The sequence below is a fragment of the Cyprinodon tularosa genome, unplaced genomic scaffold, assembly GCF_016077235.1.
Source record: "Cyprinodon tularosa strain WSP-4 unplaced genomic scaffold, ASM1607723v1 ctg19, whole genome shotgun sequence".
Taxonomy (NCBI): domain Eukaryota; kingdom Metazoa; phylum Chordata; class Actinopteri; order Cyprinodontiformes; family Cyprinodontidae; genus Cyprinodon; species Cyprinodon tularosa.
The window spans coordinates 2,616,362-2,634,308 of record NW_024038678.1 but is presented as its reverse complement, the minus strand read 5'-3'; the positions used below and the strand labels follow the sequence as shown (position 1 = coordinate 2,634,308).

At 37.9% G+C, this 17,947-nt stretch overlaps 1 protein-coding gene across 1 annotated transcript in view; it reads right to left on the bottom strand.

The window, feature by feature from the left end:
- The window catches only part of LOC119782213 (adenylate cyclase type 6-like), a 48,542-nt gene that overhangs the window by 3,843 nt on the left and 26,752 nt on the right, over nucleotides 1-17,947 (bottom strand). Inside the window, exons 4-23 of the mRNA XM_038283083.1 lie at nucleotides 16,244-16,393; nucleotides 15,682-15,803; nucleotides 14,032-14,143; nucleotides 12,869-12,996; nucleotides 12,596-12,754; nucleotides 12,366-12,507; nucleotides 12,100-12,228; nucleotides 11,139-11,167; nucleotides 9,331-9,478; nucleotides 9,117-9,214; nucleotides 8,904-8,991; nucleotides 8,667-8,783; nucleotides 4,866-5,015; nucleotides 4,577-4,752; nucleotides 4,351-4,383; nucleotides 4,235-4,264; nucleotides 3,552-3,684; nucleotides 3,010-3,273; nucleotides 2,633-2,837; nucleotides 2,351-2,475 (exon numbers count right to left, since the gene is read on the bottom strand). Of these exons, the coding sequence (XP_038139011.1) occupies nucleotides 2,351-2,475; nucleotides 2,633-2,837; nucleotides 3,010-3,273; nucleotides 3,552-3,684; nucleotides 4,235-4,264; nucleotides 4,351-4,383; nucleotides 4,577-4,752; nucleotides 4,866-5,015; nucleotides 8,667-8,783; nucleotides 8,904-8,991; nucleotides 9,117-9,214; nucleotides 9,331-9,478; nucleotides 11,139-11,167; nucleotides 12,100-12,228; nucleotides 12,366-12,507; nucleotides 12,596-12,754; nucleotides 12,869-12,996; nucleotides 14,032-14,143; nucleotides 15,682-15,803; nucleotides 16,244-16,393 (2,538 nt within the window). The remainder of the gene's footprint in view (nucleotides 1-2,350; nucleotides 2,476-2,632; nucleotides 2,838-3,009; nucleotides 3,274-3,551; nucleotides 3,685-4,234; nucleotides 4,265-4,350; nucleotides 4,384-4,576; nucleotides 4,753-4,865; nucleotides 5,016-8,666; nucleotides 8,784-8,903; nucleotides 8,992-9,116; nucleotides 9,215-9,330; nucleotides 9,479-11,138; nucleotides 11,168-12,099; nucleotides 12,229-12,365; nucleotides 12,508-12,595; nucleotides 12,755-12,868; nucleotides 12,997-14,031; nucleotides 14,144-15,681; nucleotides 15,804-16,243; nucleotides 16,394-17,947) is intronic.

The window sequence follows — 17,947 nt, the reverse complement described above, 5'->3', positions numbered from 1 at the left end:
GTTATATTTGTTTAATGAGATTTTCTTTTCTTTTAGCAGTGGACTTTCATGAACATTTAATACCTGCAGTAGCACAAACTCTCCTACAGATGGTAGCAATGCTCTTTCCTGTAACCAATCCACTGCAGTCTTCAGCTCTACATGTCCATGAAACATTTGAGGTTATGTCTCAACATCTGCTATATGTTAATGATTATGACGTTGATCCCGGTCCACGGCAGAGGCTTTGTCTCCAGGGGAAATTTAAATTTAGCTTTCTGCCTGCTCCCAAAGGGACATCAGAGGAGCATATCTGCTGGAACACGGCCTCTCTGGCACTAACTGGGATTCTTGCAAGATGACACTGTTGCAAATGCCTCACATTTTTTTTTAGCAGATATTGTTATCTCCTCTGAGTTGTTCACATTGATCATAAACTCTATTAATTCCGCAAGCAAGTCTTGTGTTAGGAAAACAAAAAAACAAAAACTAAGGTAGATGTAATTTTCATAATGATTTGCATATGAATGAGCACATGTGACCCACATTTGTTTTGGAGCAACCTTCAGAGCCGAGCCTTATGCCAGTGGTGTGGACTTCTGTCATATAACACACATTTGTGACTTTAGACATTATGAAGCCAGAAAAACACTTGAAACTTAACTCAGGCTTTAAAATAATATTGCTTTCAACTTGAACCAAAACTGCTAATATTTACAGTGTATTTTAAGACCTGTGTTGTTCTTTTTTATCAGAGAAATTAATAAACTTTTTAACAGTAATTCAGAAACAGTGGAACTCAGTGATTTTGTCAAGCCTATTTAGTTTACCTCTTTAAGACTTAAAGTCCAAGTTTTTAAATTAGGTTGAATCCCAGTTTATAATTAGAGATGTGTTATATGGTCAAAATAAATTGCTGCAATAGATTACACCTTTGTTTGTCGGTTTGATGCATTCTGATGTACAACATGTTAAACTTTATCATACTAACTTATTACAGTAGTATTCTATAGGAGTAATTCATCATTTAACCATACTAACAGTCATCTTTAAGCTTTAATATTAGAATTTATCAAAGAATTATTAAAGTTTGGTAAAGTCTGATGTGAAAACATCTTATATACTGTAAAACATCTTTAATAATCAGTGGGGTACATTAGGCTTCAGATTTTACTTCTTTACCCAGCATTAAAACAAAGTCTGCTGTTTGATAACTGTTTACATCACCACATATGGCCACGTCCCAGATGTTTACATTATGGAAATTAGAAAAAAAAAAATGGTCATGTTTTTTTTAAATAGTTTCTCTTTTCTCGGTGGAATATTTTAGACACTCCCTGAATTTAGATTAAAAGGGGTTGAGGGCACTAATGCAAGGGAGGATCATGGAAAACCAGAATCCAGCTGTAATTATGACCTGTCTCCTTTAGGAATTTATCCCAAGATTGCTAGGATAAGTTTGCTAACTCTTTCACTAATTACTTACCATCTAATCATCTAATCATTGATCTCTGACAGATGTGTCCATGGATCCACACACAGCTCCAAGAGCAACAGATTTAAAGACTTATCTAAAGAAAGATATTGAAGCAGGAGAACTACTTTTTCTGCAAGTGTTGTAAGCACGCAATTAACTGTACTGAAATATGTTAAAAAACAAAACTATTGACAAGACATAATGAAATGTGTAGTAAATATTAGCACAGACACAATCTGCTCAACAGGAAACTGTTGGAAAAGATGCAAGTTTACTCAAAACTGTATGTATCTTTTTACCCTTTTTATAAAGAACCATTAACACCCAATGTAACCTTGAGGCACTTTAGGAGTGCTTGTTTATACTAATTTAATAATGTTTTAGGTTATGAGTGGTTAGAGCATTTTAGCAGACTGAACTTATATAGCACTTTTCCAATCATGCTGTCTTAAATCTATACAGATACTGGTAGGCAACTTGGGTTTAAGTCACTTTCCCAAGACTTCAGAAAAATATGTCAGGGTAGAGAGCTGGAAGAGAACACCTAACTTTTTAAGTCAGCCCCCAACACCCAAAGAAAACTGTTTTCCTGTAATCTAAATTTAGTTTTTAGGAATCTTATCAGAGTTGATTATAATATAATTAAGTCTATGTCTGCCTTGTTCGTCATTTAAGACTAAGTCGCCTTATTGGCATTTACTCATGAATCTCAATGTGGACATGGTGACAACTATTATAAAGAAATAGGGTATTTTCATCAACACTTTTTTCTTTTGGAATTTTGTCATTTTATCCTGTCTTTAAAGTGCAAATGATCCAAACAAAACCAAAACCATAGAATGTGGCATAAAACTAGCTGGAGTGGTTTCTGAAGACAGTCTAGTGCTGATGTACCTGGATGAAGTCCGGTACTCCTGTGCTGTCCATTCGGCTGGCCACATTGACAGTGTTTCCCCAGATGTCATACTGGGGTTTCCTGGCTCCAATCACACCGGCCACAACTGGCCCCATGTTCAACCCTGCGAAGGAATCATCCAGTTAGTGATTAACCAAACATTATATTAAAGTTGCTTTTGACAAACTAGTTTTTCAACAAGTTTCCTGCAGCAAATTTAATGCAAAAAAAATATATCAATTGATTTTTCTGGAGTAATTTCCTTCAGTTTCTAACTTTACCTATCTTCATCTGGAAGTTATTGAAGGAATGCTCATTGATGTACTTCATTTGCTCTCTAAGCCTCATGGCATAGTCAGCCAGAGCCAGGATGTGTGAACGGCCCTCTCTGTCGTAGGTGGTGTCATTGAGCCCAGAGGCTGCCATGTAGGTGGAGCCAATGGTTTTGATTTTCTCCAGCTGTCGGAACCTTTCTTCACTGATTATCTGGAGATGGGTTTCAAAGCATACATGAGGAGAGGAAACAGGCTATTGCTTAAAGTTTACTAGAACATGCAAAGAGGTCAATAAAAATAAAAGATAGCAAAGTTCTTGCAGTCATTAGGATTAAATCCTGTTTTTTAGCATGATTTGGTTGCACAACTTGGTTCATATTTACCTCGTCAAAGTCGGCGATGATCTCGTTAAGCAGCCGGAGACACTCCACCCCCTCGTTGTTTGCTTCTAACTCCACGTAAAACTCAGAGAAGTTGCTGATAGAGGCAAACATAACAGCAACGCACTCACACGACTGATAGTACAACTCATCATTCCGTCGCTCCCTTGCCAGAAAGTGGGCAGCCACGTCCTTGGGTAGGATGTTGTGCAGCAGGCGCCGGTTATACGCCTGCAACTCTTCCATCTCCTCCTTTTCATCTGTGGCCTGAGGAGAGACAGATGAGAAATCAAAACCTTCCTATGTCTTCATTTGATTGTTTAGGATATTTTAACAGATTACAGAGGCTTGACTAAAAACTTATGATGAGCTTAAATTTCCCCTAGTTTCAGTTGTGAACCTTCTGACACATAAACACATCGTTCATAACTAACCTTTAGCTCTGTTCTACATAGAGGCAAAACATCTGTGGTGAAAACAAGACCTTTGCAGGCTTGGGAAAAAATTTTGCTTCTGCTTTCAGTGAATAAGTGAAAGTAATTTACCTGCAGCTTCCAGAGGAAATCGAGACGTGCAGTAGACTCCACCTGTTGCCCGTGCAAATAGAGAGCCAGAACAAAAACCAAAAGGATTATCGGGATCATGACCCTCAGGGGCACCTTGGGCACATTCTCCAGGCTGAAAAATTAACACAATGATAAAATAATTATTTTCCAAAATGTGAGATGCCTGTCAAAACTTCACATTAATCTATCACATGCATAAATAGCTGTGATTTTAGGCTTTCAGGGCTGCATTTGAACGATTGTGGTCCTGGTTGTAAATATTCTGCATGTGGTTTAAATCAAACAACAAGTTCAATTGCACAATATTCTCTTGCATTTTTTGAAGCAAGTTTCAGATAAATTAGGATTTTTTTGCCATGAGCAAAAATCATTTCAATAATCTTATTGAAAAAAACTGAAAGCAGAAGCTTTAAAATAGATTACAGTAACTGTCATACATGGTTGTTGCAGTATTATGCTATGGAACCATCTCACAAGAAAAATGCTGGTAGGAGTCAATGTGAGGCTTTCAAACCTAAGGGCCCTTAAAGAACTGCCTGGGATGGTCAAAGTAGCATCAGGCTATTTTTGTGCCACTGTCAAGATTATACTATAACAAGGATGTTGCTGTATGTAAACTTCTGACTGGCACAGTGAATTTTCCACAGATGGAAGCATCTTACCAGTGTTCTGCTGTTTCATTGAAACCAGATCTGGAAAAGGACAAGAGAGAGAGTCAACCCAACAAATACAGGAGCCTACTTAAATACAAAAGAGCAAAACACAAAAGGCATCTTACTGTTGCAGGGAATCGTTAACAGGTGGTAATTGCCTGTGGTTAAAATGAGAACATATTCAGAAATAGGACCCAGCAGACAAAAATAGGTCTACTACATTCAAAACCTTTGAAAAAAAAAAGAAAGTAGGTTGATTCAGAACAACACTGTGGTGTAGTGACACAAGTTGAACTGTTTAAGTAAAAATTGTTTGAATGAGCTTGCTTAGGAATCTAGTGACAGACTTACAGAGTGTTGGCAACGACCAGGAGGTCAGCGTTGTCAAACAGGGTCGCCTGAGGCCACTCCACCAGCAGGAGGAAAATAAGCTGGATGAGCAGCATCAGAGCCAGCTTCCCGATGCTGCTGATGTGCAGGAACACAGAGCAGGCCAGCAGGGCCAGCAGTACGCTGTAGCCGAAGTACTGCAGAGGACAGTAAGAGAAAAGGAGGAGCGCTTTAGCCAGATATTTACACTCAATTTAAACCTTGAAATTTTATTAACAAACATCTGAACTCATCCTGAGTGTAGACCAACCTCAGGGAAATGGCACTGCATCGCCTGAGTGGAGCACAGAGTCAGACCATCCTCTGCTGTTCTGGTGAGGTTGTGCAGCAGGCAGACAGTCATTGTTGTGTTCAGTTCTTTTGATACACAATCCTGCAGTTTCTCTCTACTGCAGGTAAACTGGCAAAGACAGAAGACATTTATCTTTTAAAGGAGGAACATGAACAATAAGATTTTTCATCTTTCAGCATTTAAGTTAGTAAAATGAATAGCTTATAGGTCAGGAAGCACTGGATGAAAATGCTCAATGTTTAATATCAATGTATACATTTATTTGAGGTAAGTTTTAGGTTATGTATCAGTAGTGGTCCCATGTTCAAGCTTTCCTCCACAATTTATCTTTAATACAGAGCATGTAGAGACAAGTACAGATAAAAGCTTAGATATGTAAAAAATAAATAGTTGGACATCAAAAAAGTAAATCAAATTAGTTTTTTCCTTAATTCTATTTAATTGAAGAACAGTAAATATAAATTAACAATACATTCAATTTTAAATATTACTGGTTCATTTAAGGGAAATACTTAACCCTAAATCAGCTTTTTTTTTATTGATTAATTCAAGTTAACTTTATTTAAATTTACCTCTGCATTTAACCCATCCGCTTGGGGAGCAGTGGGCTGCCATCGTGAGGCGCCCGGGGAACAATATGGGACCCAGAGTGACAGTCTGTGGGAGTGGGGCTCGACTCCCCCTGATTAACGTTATAAATAGATTTCTAATAGTGTTGTCTACATGTCCTGGACCTTATCTTGACATTGTTCTCCACATTTGTTGAAATCCAGCTCTTTTGTCTGCATGGTGCCGTCTTAAGGTTAAAACGAGGTAACTGCATCTGACTTTGCTTTTGGCTTAACCAGGGATGAGAATGACAGCAGTTTTACTTTTGGTAGAGGTGGTTTCCTAGGTGCTAACAATAAATTTAATTATTTTCTTCTAATGGAGAATGAAAATAAATGTTGGTTTTCTCCATTTTAAAGGTTAACGAAAGTAAATGAATTAAAATGGAATAAAAATATTCATAATTGGTCAAGTTTAATGTAATGATTTGACTATCACTTGTGAGTCATTCACATTATGACCTAAAAACTATTTTGAGGAGAAAAATAATTTAAAAACAAAAACTGCATCAAAATCAGACAAAAAGGAGTCGACAGCATCTTTTTACTCAAAATCTAATGATTTGGCATTCAGTAGACAAAAGTAGGCAAAAGAAGAGGTCTTAAGTACTGTAGTTATCCCTCAGAACAAAAGTAGGAGTTATTTGCTAATCATTATAACTCAATAAAAACTATTCATAAAGATATATGATGGCCAGTCCTTGCACCTATTTTGTTATTCAGTAAAAATTGTTCAATAAATTACTTTAGTGTCTTACTCTGTTAATAAGCATAAAAAGCATACTAATCAGGCATACTAATCAGATTTAGATATCATAGATATTCTGGTAATTTTATTGATTATAAACATTGATTAGAAAATACAAAGCAAAACCATGTCCATGTCCATAAACTGTACATAAAAACATGGCTTCCTAAAAAAAAAAAAAAAAAAAAAAAAAAAAAAAAAAAAAAAATAGAAAACTCATGCTATCATTGTGTGTTAAAATTAGGAACGTAATGTGTGAGTTTCAGTGTGTGTTTGTTTGTGAGCACGTGAGGTGCGGAGAGTTAGGGAGCTTTGTGGTTTACGATAGAAGTGTTTCATTGGACAGCATACAAAGATAATTAATATTATCTGACAAGCTGGAAATAAATCAAAGTTGAGGTGTGTCTGTTCTGAATACCAATAAAGATCATTCTAAATACAACAAGTGTAAAGCTGATAATAAAATGTGTCTCCAAGCTCACTCTCTTGTTAGTCTGCAAAGAACATAACAAAAGTGTCATAGATAATAACTTATATTATTTTCATCTGTCAGATAAAGCAGGAAGGCTTATTTGCTTTACTGCTTATTTTGAACGTACATAGGTCTAATTTGATTACTAGTGGATTAAACCTTTCTTGAATACTTAATTTAAGTTACAAGATTATTAAAGTTATTAAAGTGAGCTAAGATGAAGTTATGGTCTTAGTATTTTACTAAAGCCCCATATTTTATATTCAAGACATTTTCACCCACCTTTCTGTGTGCTTCCTGTCTAATTCTGCCCATTTAGAACCAAAAAAGTAAAAAAAAACCACTGGACTTTGTTTCCAAACTTGAAGACATTTCCCTTCCCATCCAGGAAGCTTTTTCAATTTAAAACGTCAGATATAGTGTTGAGTTCAAGGCTTTGTATAGTGGAACAAAGCAAAGCCTTGTTTTGACTTAGAAACATGCAGACTGAACCTGACGAGGGGGAGAATGGGGGTCATTTTGTTTCTTTCTTAGCCTATAATACCCGAAACCTGTCTATGTCCCTGAAAAGTGTTAGCCTGGGTGCCAGTCAGAACTTAGTCCCGCCCACAAGGTTTGGGTTCGGGGAAGTTCGGTCTGGCTCTGCTCCATAGTAGCGCGAGTATTATCGCCCACTGTCAGGCGATCCAATCAAATTGTCAGGGCGGACTTTATACGATGATGGACAGATGACCAACAGTAACGTAATCAACCACGTGACCAAAGCGCGCTAGGGTGACAACAATAATGGCTGCCGCTGGAGAGTTTGGGTGAGTAGATTCTGCTATTAGGTCTGTTCTAGAAGATATCGACAGCAAATTAATTTTAAAAGAGGAACAGAGAAACGCGATCAAGTCTCATCTTCTTATTCTAGGCGTGAAACTGCACGCTTTGATTTTTGTGGACAACAACTATGCCTCGCTTAACATACGTCACGCACTCCGTTGCTTTTATTGGTTGTAGGTCTATCCAATTGAGTGCAGAGGCATTTGTTTTCCTGGTTCGTTCGAAACACGCCCCATAATCACAGCTCTATGGAGCAGTATCAGACTCATATTCTGACTAGAATTGAGTCGGACTACGTCAGGCTAGAAAAGTGTGGTCATTAAAGGGAATTGTTGGCCTGGCTGAAGAGGCAAGGTGCTCTGTCCCCCTGTAATGGGGCGGGGGTTTTGAATGTTCACATTTTGGACAGAGAGGATAAGTGGTTGGAGAGGGGTGTGAAGGAAGCCATCTATGTTAAGAAAGAAAAACAAACCTTAAACAGAGGGGTTGACCTCAGATTTCAGCTTTCAAAAACCTATAATTCAGCAATCAAGTTGATTCCTTCCTGCTATTATCGCAACCCCCACCCCATTACAGGGGGACAGAGCACCTGTTTTATTAAGACATTTTCATCCAACTCTCTGTAGGCCTACTGCTTTATTCTATCCCATTGGGACCAAAGAGTTTATTTATTATGTTTTCAATTAAATTAGATCAAACTTGTGATGTTTTTATTGTGAATCCTAGAAACATATTATTTTTTAGTCTTAGAGTTTGAGAAGCAGCGTGCTTTGAAGTCTGAGCTTAAAGAACCATAGTGAAAAAGAATATTCGTCAGAGCAGATCCCTGAAGGGCCCTGACCCAATTCTACCCCCGGTTACAGTGGTATATATGATTAAAAACAGATATCCATAATTTCAGAGCCCCTTACACCTGCTAATCTAGTTTGTAAAGCCAGAACGGTCCTGAATGTCTCAGAAATTGAATTAGATACACATTTAAATAAATGCCTAACAGTTTTAAGGACAATAAGACCAACACTAAAACCACACAGCTGCTTATTTATAGTGTTGGAGTTTTTGAAATAACAGGTTTGTGTGACTCAACAAAGACCCATGATGCCTACCATATTAGCAAAAGAAGAGATGAAGAGGAGGAGGATGGTGAAGGCGGCCACCAGCGTACTGTTTGTCCGAGACTGGATTATTTTCTTGGTGAGTGTCTGTAAGGCAGCTGGGAAGCACTTTGATATAGAGAGCAAGATCAGATAAGAGGAAGTTAATTTTATGAGTTATGCCATGTAATAAGCAGTCTTATCTTGAGATATCTGCAGGAAGAAGTGGTGAAAGGCTTGGTCTCCTACTTTGAGGCAGGAATAGATGGCACAGACGAAGAGGATGCTGGCAAGTACGATGAGGATGCTAAAGTAAAGACCAAGCATAAGTGTTGTTCTGTGGAAGAGGAAAAAAAGCTGCTTATTAGGATGCAAAGTTCATACTAACCGCTCATAATCTAATTGGGAACATCTCCTGACAATAATTGATGATATATGCAAAATACAATAAGGGTTACTTACTTTGGAAAAATTATCATCTGAATGAAACAGATGCAAAGGAACACAAGGAGGGTACAGGCCACGTAGCTCCCAAGACGATCATCAACTTTTTTTGAGTACTGAGAACCCAATCCCCCCACAAAATCAAAATAAATTAAAACTTAACAACTTTTATGATCACGCTTGATAAGAAATAATTATGACTCTTTTACTAAAAAAAACTGGGAAAACCAACCTTTTTCTCTAGTTCAGCTGTCTGAAATGTGAGCAGAAACCTTTTAACGTGATCTTTCCTCAGCTGGTCAATGCTTCGTGCATCAATGGCTCGTCCAAGGAAGTCATCCACCTCATCCTCAGGGTTCAGAGTTTCCTGAGTACAGCGGCTATAAAAGAAATTTGTGGCATGAACAGATATATTACCTTACCTAGGTTTTGCACACTTAACCTAACCAGCCAGATTTTACTGTATAGAAAATGTTAACATTTTTTCATCCAAAATAAATATTTCTCCAAATATTAAAGTAGTATAATCTTATTCTGACATCCAGGCCGCTACTGATTAATCGCTTTATATGAATTCTGACTTGAATAGCACTAGAGTCTTTAGTAAGACAAAAAGAACAATCATCGAGGATAGCTATAACAACCAGTTATCAAGTATCTCTTAGGTTTAATGTTGAATGTTCTGTAAGTTAGATTAGGGGCTGCCTGTACGAGCAGTGGGTAGCACTGCTGCCTTGCACCAAGAAGGTTGTGGGTTCGATTCCCAACCTGGGGTCTTTCTGCATGGAGTTTGCATGTTCTTCCTGAGCATGCGTGGGTTCTCTCCGAGTACTTAAGCTTCCTCCCACAGTCCAAAAACAAGTCCAAAAACATGATTGTTAGGTTAATTGGCTTCTTTAAATTCTCCTTAGGTGTGAGTGTGTTTGAATGGTTGTTTGTCTCTGTGTTGCCCTGCAATGGACTGGCAATCTCTTCAGGGTGGAGCCCGCCTCTCGCCCATAGACAGCTGGGGATAGGCACCAGCACCCCTTGCGACCCCAGCAGGGATAAAGCGTGTCAGAAAATAGATGGATGTATTTGAAGCTATTTTTATTTGGCTGAATGACAATGCATGTAATTAAAAACCTTGAACACAATTACAAGGGAATAATTTTAGGATTGGCTAAATTTAGTTCCCTTTCTTTTCACCATATTAGTTGCATGTTAAAATGATAAATCTGTCCTGGAAGGGTGGATCTGTCCTGGATGTCCTTGGGGGGTTATTTTAATACATGAGGTCCTTAGGTAAAACTAATTCTGTGTTAAAGGTATAGAGGAGGATGTTCTTTTTGTGAGTAAATCATCTAAATAAGTGGTCCTCTTAATTGTCAATCATTCTGGTGATATGTTTACGTAAAGCCGTCCTGCATGCACGCTCTTGCACACGTTTAATAGGCATTCCCTCTCGGGAGCGGGTACAGGGTTGTTGAATGTGCATTTTTTTTTAAAGTGAAGAGGGAGGGTCTTTTCAAAAATTCTTGAAAATCCTCCTCTATACCTTTGATGGAGCTTTAGACAATAATTTCTGTATGTCTTAATATGTAAACTACTTCACCAAATGGCAAATGGAAGTTGACTGAGATTACCTATTTCTTTAATAACCTTTAGTAAACTTTTATGAGTTTTATTTCCCATCTTTAAAGAACTATAAAAATAAATCTTCCTCGTTAGCTAAATACAAGTCTTCTTTGTTTTAAATAACCGGAGAAACTGGGTGGGTTATGAACTTTAAAGTCCTAGAGGTACTGATGGTTGCAACAAATGCAGCAGTATGTCACTTTAAGGTCTGATTGTATCAGCAAAAATGTGTTTTTGAGAGAATCGACCTGTGTTATGACAGGCAGGAAGAACAAGATCTAGTATGGCATTAGTGCTTTGCTGGTTCTGACTAAATAAAACTAACAGTAGGCACCCGAGTGAAAGATCTACACTGACAGTCAGCCAGAAAACTCTTATAACACAAGCTGCCCCAGCAACAAAAGATGGAACAAAAATACTCACTTTTCTTTGCTTGATGCTGCATCAATGCCCTGGGAAAAAGACATAAAAAAGAAGATCATAAAGAAGACAGAAAAAAATCTCAAAATATTGACTGAAATGAAGGGGACAAGTCAATGTGCAGCTACATTTAAACTGAAAAATAGACAGAGTCAGACATCAGCACAGTTAATCCCTCTGAGCCAGACTGATGTTTTAATTAATGCTCAAAGGCTTCAAATTACACCCTCTTTGCCCCAAGGGCTCAGACCCTCTGAGATAGAAAGAACAGAGTAGGAGGACGAAAGAGAAAGAATGCAAGAATAAAAAGGAAATGAGACAAAGATTAAGGAGAGTGGTGAAGGAGAAATGCTGAAGGACCAGGAAGCTCCCCTGGAGATCTTTCATGATTTTTGTTTGTTTGATAGGAATGATTCAATTTCTTTTCTACAATTCCAGAGGCTCTTTTATGCACAGAAGGCCCAGCAAGCCTTTCTCACTCTTTTGATCCTAAAATGTATTTACAGAACCTTTATTTGTGTGTTTTCATTTTCTGAAACAACTGCTTGTGGCTTTTAAATCAGAAGTTCTTTACAGAAATTAAAGTTTTAAGTAGGGTTGGTCAGATATTCAACCATTTTAGCATTTGACATAATTTTATCTTAGCAGAAAAAAAACAAGAGGTACAGTTGCTTGTTTCTGTCAAAAATGTTTCCAACTATGAACAGCAGCCACCAATACTGCCCTTACAGGGTTTGCTAAAAGTGTGCATGCTGGAACTAATAAAAAACATGCTCAGGTCTATAATCTTTCACTATGTTAGATACCAGCACAATCTTTCTCTTTACAACAAAGCATTTCAGATCAAATATAGCTCCATTGTGGGGTGCATAAAATATCTGAATCAAAAACAAACCAGTATATAAAATTTTTGTAAACCAGCAAAAAAAAATTAACATGACAAAGTGTTTAGTGGGAATCTCACCATTTTCTTGTAGACTTTGGATTCCTTGCTTCTGGAGAAAGCTCTATCAGACACCCAATGAGGCAACTGTCCCTCTGCAGAATTTGCACGTGTTCGTTGCATTTTGGCCATCATGGCTTTCTCTTCTTTCTGAGCGTAAAAAACAATACCCTCAAACCAGGTGACAAACCCTTCAGCTGTTTGTGTGAAATACATGGCACTAGTGTGGTATTTCAAAAGGAGTCACGCTGATAAACAGGAACGTGTGTATTCTGCCATGCACTTACTCTTTTTTGGCTGCAGCCGAGCACCAAGAAGGTTTCAATGTTGTTTTCCTTCAGGTAAGCGTTCCTCTCCCCTCCATGTCCTGGCTCTACCTCATAATCCCCGTTAAGGTACTGCAAAGTGGCTTTGGTAATATGAATGCGTCTGCAGAAACAAGTTTTTAGAGTCAGAGATGACCTAAGGTAATATCTGATCATCCATCAGTGCAGCAGGTGGACCCTGAAGTGCTCACCCTGCTTTCCCCCCGGCCTCCATTTGGTTGGCGAGCGTCACATCATTGGACCAGACATCAAACTGCCACTTGCGCAGGCCCAGCACCCCACAGTGAACTCGTCCACTGTGAATGCCCACCCGCATGTTCACATTAACACCTGTCACTTCTCTTACCAGCCTGTGCATTAAAAAATACAGACACCACTGTAAAAAAAGACAGGAGTCCACCCCAAGTTCATTTTAGAGATGTTTTTAACATGTTTCAGTTTGTTAGATTGGAATATTCACTTACGAGATGGCTTCGATCATGTCTACTCCCATCTCTACACAGCAGTGGGCATGATCAGCCCTGGGCTCGGGCAGCCCTGAAACACAGTAGTAACAGTCTCCAAGGATTTTTATGCGCAGGCAGTGGTTCTCCTGTTCAGCAAAGGCACAAAATGCAAATCTAACCTTGAATGTTAGGTCTTGATAACAGCAAATGTTCAACTTCCAGTAAAATATTCATTATTCTATTATATTTTCAGCATTTTTTTGTCACTTGAACTTGGACAAAACATTTCATTTTTAGCAAAAAAAAGAGGAAATATTTTGTTATTAGGATAAAATAGTAACCTAATCAACCAAACTACTGCATAAAATGGTTTAAATTATTATTTAGTTTTGATTACTACAAAAAAATAAAAATAAAAAGACAAGCACATGATAATGTCTGTTCATTTTGTTCTGCAGTAGTTTTCTCCTTGGAACTCCCAAACAGATTCTATGGCTCACTGTTTCCTATTGTTAAATCATGAACACAGACCTTAAGTGACGCAAGAAGCCTTTAGAAACTGTTCTGCATTATTTCTCCGTTTGTTAATAATATTTCTCTACTGTATGTGAATCATTGAAGTCCCAGTAGCTTCATTGCTCTTTCCAATGTCCCCCATTCTAGAATTTCTTTAGAAAGTCAATGCATGGCTTCTGTAGGTTTTAAAGCCTATTTAATTTTTTCAGAAAAATTCATTTTTTTTATTAATCTGTCTAGAAATATTCAAGCTGCTAAAATAAAAAAAAAAAAATATGATTAATCATCTTTTATCAAAGACTGACGGGGTGAATTATATATTTTCATAGGAGTAAGTTGGTTTACGTTGCCTGTTTTTCCTTTATAAAATAATTTAACAAATAAATGCTAGAAAATTGTATTGAGTTAACTTATATTTGTCTGTAATTAAGATTAGTTTGATGGTATTTAAGTGTTGGAAAAATAGGGTAAATCTTAAAGGTCTTTTTTTATTTCATAAAAATGTTGAGAAGTCTATGCATATTCTAACTAAGGGGATTTAGAATATATTTTAGAGTCAGAGTCAGTCATACATATGAAGTTTACAGAGTTTTTAGCTACTTTAGAGTCATATGTTCAAAAGTTGGCATTGAAAGTTAGAGCAGCAGGCATCTCAGATGTCTCACCGAAGCCAGCTTGTCAAAGCGGGCAAACAGCTCATTCAGCGTCATGACCAGCTCCTGCGCTGTGCACTGAGATGCCAGGCTAGTGAAGCCCTCGATGTCGGCAAACAGAATGCTGCAGGTCATTCCATGTTAGCCAGGTAGTAAAAGTGAAGAAAGAGAGAGGATAAATCAATAGAAAGAGAGGAAAGAAACATAAAAGAGAAAAAGAGTACGAATTAGATCAATCAATAAAATACACAGGGAAGGAGCGGTGTGCTCCAGCTGCCAATGAAGCAGAGAAAAGACAAAGAGTCGCAGATGTTTGTTCAGCTATGGCTCTCATCGTTCAGCCGGATTTAGGTCACCACATGTCTGCTTGACTTTGCCTTTCAAACACTTTAAAGAAACGAAGCACAAGAATAAACAATACCAAAGCTATGGTTACTGTTTAAGGTGAGACATGATGTTGACGTTCCCAGGAGGGATCTGAGTCCTACAAACAACATTTGAGACTCAAGTCTCCCTAACATTTCAGTGTGGGCAGTAGTCTCTTACATCGATAGAAACAATTATTCTGAGCTGTAATGTTCCCATATTTAATTAAATCTATCTGTTGTGTAGTGGGTTTTACACCCGAGTTTCCTGTATCTTTCATATGGGAAACTCAGTTATAAAACCTGGTCAGGGCAGGAAAAACTGCCAAATCTGTGTCCATTTGAAATGACTTTCTGTGGCAACCCCAAAGGGGAGAACAGGTACATAATAAATGAACTTGTGGTTTTTATTTCAGTATTATGTTTTCCATCCCTGCAGAAATATGCATTTTATACAATACTTTGTAAAGCATTCATACTTCTTTAAATCTTGCCTTTTTGTCATGTTAATGAAAAAGTTTTGATGTAACATATATTTATTACTGAAATATTATGTGATAGACACACATAGTAATACAGGATTGTGGAAAGGAGGAACAATAACTTTCTTATTTTATTTAAACTGAAAAACAAAAAAAAAAATGAAAAATGCCCAAGTATTATTACACTTCAAACATGCAGCCACTTGGGCTTATTGAGTATTCGAAGAGCAGAATATTAGAAATATTAGAATAACAAATTTAACTGTTCATATATTTATAATTTTAATTCTATGATTTTGTCAAATATGATATGTGAAAATGAAAAAAAAAGTAGGTTTAGAAGCAACCTATTTAATTCCTGATGCTGTCCTTAAGACTTCATAAAATGAGCTAAACATTGCTCTACCATGACCACAGGTTTTAATTTGGGTCACATTGAGATAATTGATTGATTCATAAATATCTAAACCTAAGCAGGTCAGCAGTGAAGCAAAACATGAGGCCACTAAGCACTGTAAATCACACTTCCTTATCTGGGTCATTTGCCACAGAAGATCCGCAGTAACCTCTCACTCTTAGTAAAGTCATTCATTTTTAGGATGTGAAAACGCTGTGTGATTTTGGGGGCAGAGGAACAGGAAGCTTACGGTCTACCGCGTATGTTTTGCTACTGAAAACATTGTGGTTATGATAATATCAGTGTCATTTAAACATAATATGCATAAAAGATTTCTCTTTGAGGTAACAAATTCTTCAATAAAAGCCATAAAAATGCTGTGTTAACTGTCTGTGTTTCTGTGCATTACTAGGTTTACCTCACATTATCATGTTTCTGGATGTAGATCTTGTGAAACATCATGTCTTCCTTCTTTGCGTTGATATCTTCCTTCATCTCCATTGCAACGTGCCTCGGCAAAACTGATAGCAGCAAACGTTCCTGAACCAGAGAGAGAGAAAGAGCGAGAGGTGTGTGTGTGTGTGTGTGTGTGTGTGTGTTGGGGGGGTGGGGGGGGGGGGGGGGGGTGGGGGGTGGGTGGGTGGGAATGGGGGGGGTGGGGTGGGGTGGGGGGGGGGGGGGGGGGGGTTGAGAAAAACATTGAGAGAGAAAGGACTTTTTAAAGATTATTTCCACTAAAAATACTGTGTGAGTCACTATGTCGGCTGGCATACTCCTGGGAACATATTAGTCAAATAGAAAGGAGTGGAGATTTGTGTTTGTGACCTCAAAAAAACAGAGACAAACAAATTAGGTTGCCACATGGAGAATCCCATTCGTTGCTTATTCGCATATGTGTGACGGGTTTTCCTAGAGGACCTGGACACGGCTGCCTCCCTGTTAGACTCTGATGGAACATGGAGGATGGTGTGAGTATCTACCTGCTGCACATTCTCCCTCTTGAGGTGCAGTCTGGCCTGAATACATCCTCTCGTCTCCTGGAAGGCCTGTCTCTGCGAGACCTCAGCAGGGTAGTGTGTACAAATTCCAATGATGTTAGTGCACAGGAAGATCAGCACATTGGCACCAATCTAAAAACAGAACCAGACATAGAAGGTGAAAGAGAGACAAGTCAAGTTCACCCAGGTCTAAGTACCAGCAGTAAACTCTAGCAGAGCAGTAAACTCTACCTGACCTGGGTGAGGTCACAGAGGAAAACTGATAACATTCTGTGTCATAGGAGTCAATGCAAGGTGAAAAATTCCTCAAACTTTTGAGGAGCCATGAGATGTGATCTGCTTAAAAAAATGAGCCAAGCCTCGTTACTGTAAGATAAAATTTTCCTCACTCTGTATTCCTGAATTGTGACTCAACCTCAGGATTCAGCTATAAAAACTCTATTACTCTATTTGAGATGAACTTCTTTCATTACTGTGCAAAACATTTATACTTTAACCTACATTTGGGTACACATTTTCTGTCTTAAAGTTGTCTTTATCAATATTTCTCCAGTTTTCTGCAGCTCTGACTTTTATTTTACTTTTTTGCAGCTATTATTCTCTAATTCTGCACAGTTCATATTGTTAACAATTTCCTCAAATTTTATAGAAAACTTGGAAAGTAAAAGTAGTGCCACACTTAAAAACTTAGGATATTTCACTGTATTTTGCCCACTGCATCTTGTTGGCAACCCACGGCCTGGATTCTACCTCGTTCTCAAATGAACTGTTAAACCTGAGTTTCCTGTGATAGATGCCCAAGTCATTGCTACTGCAGATCCGGTCTGCCAGTTTTTCTAATCAATGCCTTTTAAAGTTATCCAACTGTCTGTCTTGCCTGAATACTGGGTCCATCTGTTTGGCGTCTTTACAGAATAATCTGGCCAGACATGGACCCATCGGCAGACAGACAGTGGAGTTTTCAGGTCGAAAAAACATTTTTCTTTATCGGCTCAATTCAGGCTTACAGGAGTTTCTTGATTATCTGCGTTTTCAGGCTACTTCTGCGTCTGTCACCTCCTGTCAGAAACTGCCGATGTTTCACCCTGAATCTTTTTATTCTAGTGTTATTCTGATCTGTCGGGATTTGCTGCCTTTCCATAACTAATTACTTTATCAGGTTTGCCATGTCTGAGCCTTTCACTAGTTTCAATTTGGATCTCAACCTTTCTTTCTGTTCTTGCCATTCTTTCGACTTTAAATAAGTGCTATTAAATCTTTAAAAAAAAACATTTGTTTTGTTATTGTGTTAATAGAACAATATTAATGTTTAACTAAACATTATCATCTTGCAGGATCTTTTCCCGACTGAATTTCATATGAGCAGTTTCTAAAAGTAATATCTTCTTAAGATCTCAAACAGGACTTATGAGAGGCATCATCGTCCAGATAAGGTATAAAACTTGTATGATAAATACCAGTTATCTTTTCTATTTTCATGGCTACAACCAAAGAAAAAATTATTAACACCTATATGCCAGGATTGTTGTAGTAAAGATTTAAAGGATTCACTTCACGTTTAACAGAGGGTCATCCTTTGACCTCAGGACCAATATTCCTAGAAATGGATCAGACTGGAAGCAATGACAACAAAAAACAGTTCCAGCTCAAATGATAAAGAATTTTCAGAAAAGCTCAAAAATCCCT